Source organism: Sardina pilchardus, chromosome 5, assembly GCF_963854185.1.
Source record: "Sardina pilchardus chromosome 5, fSarPil1.1, whole genome shotgun sequence".
Lineage (NCBI taxonomy): Eukaryota > Metazoa > Chordata > Actinopteri > Clupeiformes > Clupeidae > Sardina > Sardina pilchardus.
Window position 1 is genome coordinate 6,701,207 of NC_084998.1, and position 6,275 is coordinate 6,707,481.

The 6,275-nt window shown below is 44.4% G+C and overlaps 1 protein-coding gene across 1 annotated transcript in view; it reads right to left on the reverse strand.

Moving 5' to 3' along the window:
• clip2 (CAP-GLY domain containing linker protein 2) overlaps positions 1-4,894 on the reverse strand; it is a 21,566-nt gene extending 16,672 nt beyond the window's left edge. The window contains exons 1-3 of the mRNA XM_062536147.1: positions 4,443-4,894; positions 3,273-3,488; positions 1-346 (exon numbers count right to left, since the gene is read on the reverse strand). The exon at positions 1-346 is cut by the window's left edge and continues 190 nt beyond it. Of these exons, the coding sequence (XP_062392131.1) occupies positions 1-346; positions 3,273-3,387 (461 nt within the window). The 5' untranslated portion in view covers positions 3,388-3,488; positions 4,443-4,894. The remainder of the gene's footprint in view (positions 347-3,272; positions 3,489-4,442) is intronic.
• Between the last annotated feature and the right edge of the window lie 1,381 nt (positions 4,895-6,275).

Sequence of the window (6,275 nt, forward strand, 5' to 3'; positions counted from 1 at the left end):
AGGGCATCCCCGGCGTGGCCGTCGCCCCCGTCCCCGGTCGGCTGCCGCGAGAGTTTGGAGGGCCGGGTGAAGATGCCCTGCATGGCCTGGCACTCGAAGTAGCGCACGCCACCCACCGAGCCGTCGTTCTTGCCCACCAGGTCGTTCAGGACCACGCCGGCCCACTGGCCCGGCGCAAACTGCGTCTCGCCGAGGTACGCGACGACTCCGGGCTTGACGCCGTTGACCCACACCCGTTCGCCGACCACAAAGTCCCCCAAGACGTCATCGCCGACCTCGGAGGCTTTGGAGCTGGACTTGTCTGAGGCGTTGCTGGCCGTCGGTGTGGTGGGCTTGTGGGGAGGGTCTGCAGAGAGAGGGGCAAGTGTCAACTGTGTGTGTGTGTGTGTGTGTGTGTCGGTGTGGTGGGCTTGTGGGGAGGGTCTGCAGAGAGAGGGACAAGTGTCAGCCAAGCGGCCCAACTTCAGCACAAACGGCACGCTGATGATGTGGAACAGACATCTAATGAGAATATTCAGAACTGGTAACAAACTTACATTTGAGGACTAAAATGAGGTTCACCTAGTTTCTCATTTAGTGCTGTTCTACATTAAAGACCTACCACCACCACCCACACTTATCTACAAAGAGTCAAGGAAGGACATAGAGAACGAGAGAAGAGGGCATAATATAACAACAAAATTTGACAACAAAAAAAAATCAAAGAACTAAAACTACTTTCCAACTTCCAACCTTATAACACAAATGTGTAGATGTGTGTTAACAATTCCAACAATTCAAATCCTGTATCAAAACTAGACAAGTGGCCCCAATGCTGACACCTGCAAAAAAATCCTCAAAACCTCAATTATATAGGAGTTCATACCCTAGTCATGTTCATTCCATAACAGACCAATTTGAAGTGAAACATTGACTGCACAGCTTAATACTTTGTGTATGACACACTATTTATCAGTGATTTTTTTCCCCCGGCAAAACTGCGAGAGCAACACAGCTGAATTAGCATGTGGTCTGCTGCCCTCACAGCTCAGTGTGTGTGTTGACGTGGTTGGTGCCAGGGTTGGCCAGGACTGGGGGAGGGGGAGTAAGGACAGCTTTTGTGCCCCAATTGCTCCCATATGTTCTGTGACCGATAGACAGCATTGTAGATGCAAACCAAAACACAGACAAAAGAAGCCAGGCTCTGCTCATCTTGGTGGCTGCGCCTCTATCAAAACACGTGGAGCTTGTTAACCTTCCAAGAGCTGTGCTCACAAGCAGGGCCAACAACACTTCAGGTAGAGATGGTCTAATGTAGGTCATTATTGCAAGGGTACAGATGGATAATATAAAGTGGTTGAGGCATATGACGGGGACACTGTGCTCAAAATGATGAGATCATTAAAAGGACAGGAGATTTCAAGCTCTGACCGACACATTTCATAAATTCAGACAACTCATCATGATCTTGCAGAGAGCTGTAATTTACGTATCCTATACATTAAAATAACGTAAAATAATGCCTTCCTTTTCTAATCTGCCACACCCAATCAAAGGACAACCAGAATGCTACAGTATGTATGTTTACAATGAAGTGTGTAGCATGTTTGCATTCCCGCAACTCGCGTGTGACCTGGGGTCAGTCTGGCTCGCGGCCACGTCACTGAGCCACTACAAGAGAAGCCCCATTCGAGATGTCCCGGCCCAGTGACGAGCGAAAACCGAAGGCCCTGCCGTGTTGCTTGCCCAAGTGGCCGCGTTGCCAGGGCAACAGCAGATCTGGGTAAAGGGAGCGAGTGAGCGAGGGAGAGAGAGAGAGGGAGGCAGGAGGAAGGAGAAGAACACAGGCCTCACTTCACAATTGTGCCCCGTCGCCACCTCCCACCCATCAGAATTCCACTATTCACCAGCACCAGCACAATGACCCACCCCAGCACAGCTCTTAATGCCGCCTCCCCTCTGCAAAAGGACACTCACTCCCTCACACAAACACACATTACACTTCCTTTCTACCCTCTCTCTGTCTCTTCTTTTTTTTCCTTGCAGTGTTCCTCTATGACCTGGAGTCTTTTTTCTCTGTTACAATATGTCAAAACAATGCAACTTTGGTAAGTGGTTACATTCAGCAGTAGTTCACTAACTTCCAAATAAGGCACATTAGATAGTAGCCTAGTTATTACTTAATAATCTCAATGGAATAGTGGCGTCATGTATTCACACAGTGTCCATCTCCACTGCATTACAGTGCACAGATCTATTTTGGTTCAAAAGAACACTTGGTTAGGCCAGACATTCAAATTCTGAAGTCTGAGTTAAATTCTGAATTCCAATGTATACTAACCAACCACATACTTATATCAAATACTCAGCCGCCCACAAACCAGATCCATTCTGTAGATTGTGGACCTATGTTATTTTAATCAACAACCAGGGTTGCGCTCATTTAACTGGCTGCATAACGCTGCATTCTTGCACTGCTTGATTTTCACTTACCGTGACTTCACTTCCTGAGTTCCCTTTTTTTTCCCTCTCAGTGCATTCCACAGACAGCTTGAACCATAACACCCTTCTGGTTGACACACAAACTAATGCAAATAACAAACTACAGTCTGACTCTAGCTGCTGCGGGCCGTGAGCAGAGCACCGCAGGCCCAGTGGAGATTACCCCGTCCGGTCGTAGTTTATAAAACACGTGTCTGTGTCCTGGGGTCAGAAATCTAAGACTAAGGCATTAAATGAGCTGCTGTGCACTTTATACACTCTGCCTGCTAAGTCCATACACATTGGAATGGGAATTGCTTAATTGCTGCTTTTAGGGTGCTTTTTATTGCTTGGAAGGGTAGATTAGGCTAACTAAAAACTTAATGATGCATGGTGTATGAGCTGGAATACATGCCCACATGAAGGTTTGCCTAAAATAACTGGCGACATGGCTTTTCCTGAGGGGCACTCAGAAATCACAGTAATGTGATAATCCTCAAAGTCCTCTGGTCTACTCTACATGAAACATTGTTTTTTTTTTTTTATCTATATTTTTGTGGAATTAGGATTCCTAATCTCTTGATGTGTCCAAATATACAAGTAGAACAACAGGCACGGAACCAACTGTCTCACTCTTAATACTTTCACGTGTATGTTGTTGTTCTTGCACAGCAGGCACATTTGAAGCCTTCCATGCAATGGAAACGACATGCAAGAGGACCACTGCTGGATTAGCTGAATCATGGTTAACTTATGTTGGAAAAACACTCCTTCCTAGGCCCTTTAGGCGCCTGTGGGGAAAGCAGACTTACTGTCTTTTTGTGCAGCAGGACCGGAAGAGGACCCAGCAGTGGTTCGTCCCACAGGGCTGGAGTGCTTTGGACCCCTGCCAGGAATCTTCAGTCCACTTGACTTCAACATGTTCATGGTGCTCAGCTGATAGGCAGCAAATTCCCAAAAACCAAAGGCTTGTGCTGAGGCACTAGATGTGGTTGTAGTGATGGAGTATCCCCATGGTACCTGCAGGACTGAGAAGGTGTGTTTCATTAAGCAAGTTCAGTTGATACAGAATGGTATTAAAACTAGGTTATTTAAGATACACAAACAAAACCCTCTTCTTCACTATATTGATGATGGAAGGCCGCTGATTGTGGACTTGAATAAGCTAATCTTATGCATACATATATTTTTTAAAATACTTGAACACCCACTAAATTATTTAATTCACCTGGGTTTGTATTAATGTATAAGATTAGGCCTGGGAATGACCAGAAGCACTGGACTTCAAAAAGCTCATTGCACAACACAGAGACACTAAAACCCCCACTAGAGGATAACACCAGCAGTACCTAATTGTGGTGAAGCATCAGGAGACAAAACAAACAAGAGTAGCTAACGGATGGGAATAAATGACTCATATAACTGACTCACGCCCATAAGATCATACCCTACACTACAGTTGGATGAAAGAGTGAAAGCTTTCTTCTGGTGGACTTAGGAATATAGGCTATATTTTCTCAAGCTTTCATTTAAAGCGTCTTTAGGACGTGGCCGTCTGTCATCTTTATAGCCCTAAACAAAACACGAGCCTAAGCTGATGTTGGAATTATTGTTCAAGTGTTTAATGTGAATGCCATAGATGCAATTCTATATTATGCCGTGAAACTTGTTACAGTTTTCATTAAGGTTGAGGATGTCCCTGTTGTGTTACGCCGTCTGGCGAACGTTACTTGCTTAGAGACCTCAAAACGACCCTTTCAACAAACCAAGACTCAGATTTGATCAAATATGACTAAATTAATTTAACAAAAATCAGTATGATGTCTCTACACGATACAGTTGCATACAGAAGTAAACCTTTCTACATTGCAAATCTTGTTCTATTGTTTTAGCTATGTACTGCAGCGTGGTCTGCGTTTTTGCTTGGCCCTGACAGATGTCTCAAATAGCCTGCGATGAAGATACAACAAAAGCATTCTTACCTTACAAAGTCCACCTTCGATAATGCACAAGGTAGTCGCCGACTAACTTTAATCTTCCAAAATGAAATAGTCCCCCGAATCCCCGGACTTCAGATAGATGTGGTCTGCCACTCCCTACATTCACACACAGGGATGCGAAAAATATGGATGCTGAGCTGAGCTAGAACTGAGAGGGGGAGTGGAGCAGGATGCGAGCCGCAGTAGAAAGGCGACGGAGATGCCGGGTCATTTTAGGAACGCGGTCTAGATAAATGTCGTCTAGGGGTCTGGTCTAGATGCGATTGTACTAAACTGATGTCTACCATCCCTATGGCCACGTCCTCTGTTTTCTTGGGGTGTGCTGATTTCCGTTAAAGCATTTCGGCAGTGTAGGACCGTGTTACCTTGGATTTAGAGCGCTTTCACTACCGCTAGCATGTGGTTTACTGAATAGAGGGGGAGGAGGTACCCTATTTTTTGCCTAAAGCGCAGCGATACTCGGCCCCTTTCCCAGGGCTCAGCATATCCAGACAAAAGACAGCGAGAGCAACGAGGACTGTGCGGGGGAGCGGCAGAGGAAATCACTGGCAACTTTCCGACGCTTTGGGGGAAGACTTCCTGTATAGGCCTAGTTGCCTTGAAATATCTAGGCTATCTGTGCATATTCCTATTCTAAGCAGTTTTAGTTGAATTTTTGATGTATAAAGAACGTTAGACTGCCAATTAAAAAAACGGCACGCTGCTCTATGGTGGATTTTGGATAGGTCTAGCCTATGTTCGGTTTTGATTTAAAACATTTTTTGATATAGATTCCAGTGAAACCATTAGCCTATTTTGTCAAAGAAATTGAGTTATAGGCCTATCCTAGTGATGATGTCTAGAATAGACCATTATTATTATTATTATTTACCAAAGGAGAAAGTGTATGGATGAATGATATAATGCTATGGATGATATATTCCCATGCAAAAACTATCAGTACTCTGGGTAGACTCTGTAGACTAGGCCTACTTTCAACTGTTCCTGAGTCCACTGAGGGGGTGTTCAGATGTTTTTAAAGATTTGAGGTGTTTAGTTTTAGGGAATAATAGGCTATATTCTAGTGGCAAATTATGGCAGGAGCCTTATGGCCACTATGAAGCACAAAGGCTGTTCATGTTTGTTGGTTAACATGGACATGAGAACGAGTAAGGTTTGCCAGGCTGTAAAAGGATGCAGAAAAGGTTATGCAGATAACCCAACTGCCTGTAATCATGGCTGTCAGTGACTGAGAACAAGTGCCTCAGATATCCCTATTCTGATGCAGCTGCAAAAACATTAGCCTACCGTAATCTGAAAGATCTGAAAGTTAATGTCTCAAAGTTAGGCTAAATGTGTGTGTGTGTTTATGAGAAAGAGAGAGAGAGAGAGAGAGAGAGAGAGAGACAGAGACAGGCGGAGAGAGCAAGAGAGAATATGTGTGCATGACTGTGAAGAAAATGTACCATTATAAATGACAACGACACTATAATGTGACATTAGAATGTAATAGGCTACATAAATGGTACAGGATTAGATACCACTATGCTGTTCTGTAAAAAAAAGTTTGTTATTAGACAGACAATTTGCCCTCTAGAATGTGAACAAACAGATCTGGACAGAAACTTGGAAAGGCCTTTGGGAAAGTGTGGACTTCTCATATTTCAGGGAGCGTTTAAAACTAAACAGGAAACTGGAATCTTCCCAGGCGCTAAACAGGCCGAAAGACATTTGACTATAAATTCAACCAATCCTCTTCTCAGTGTTATCTAGGCTACACTATCAACACATTTTTCATATTTTGTGCTATAAGAATCCATTGTACCACTGGTATGG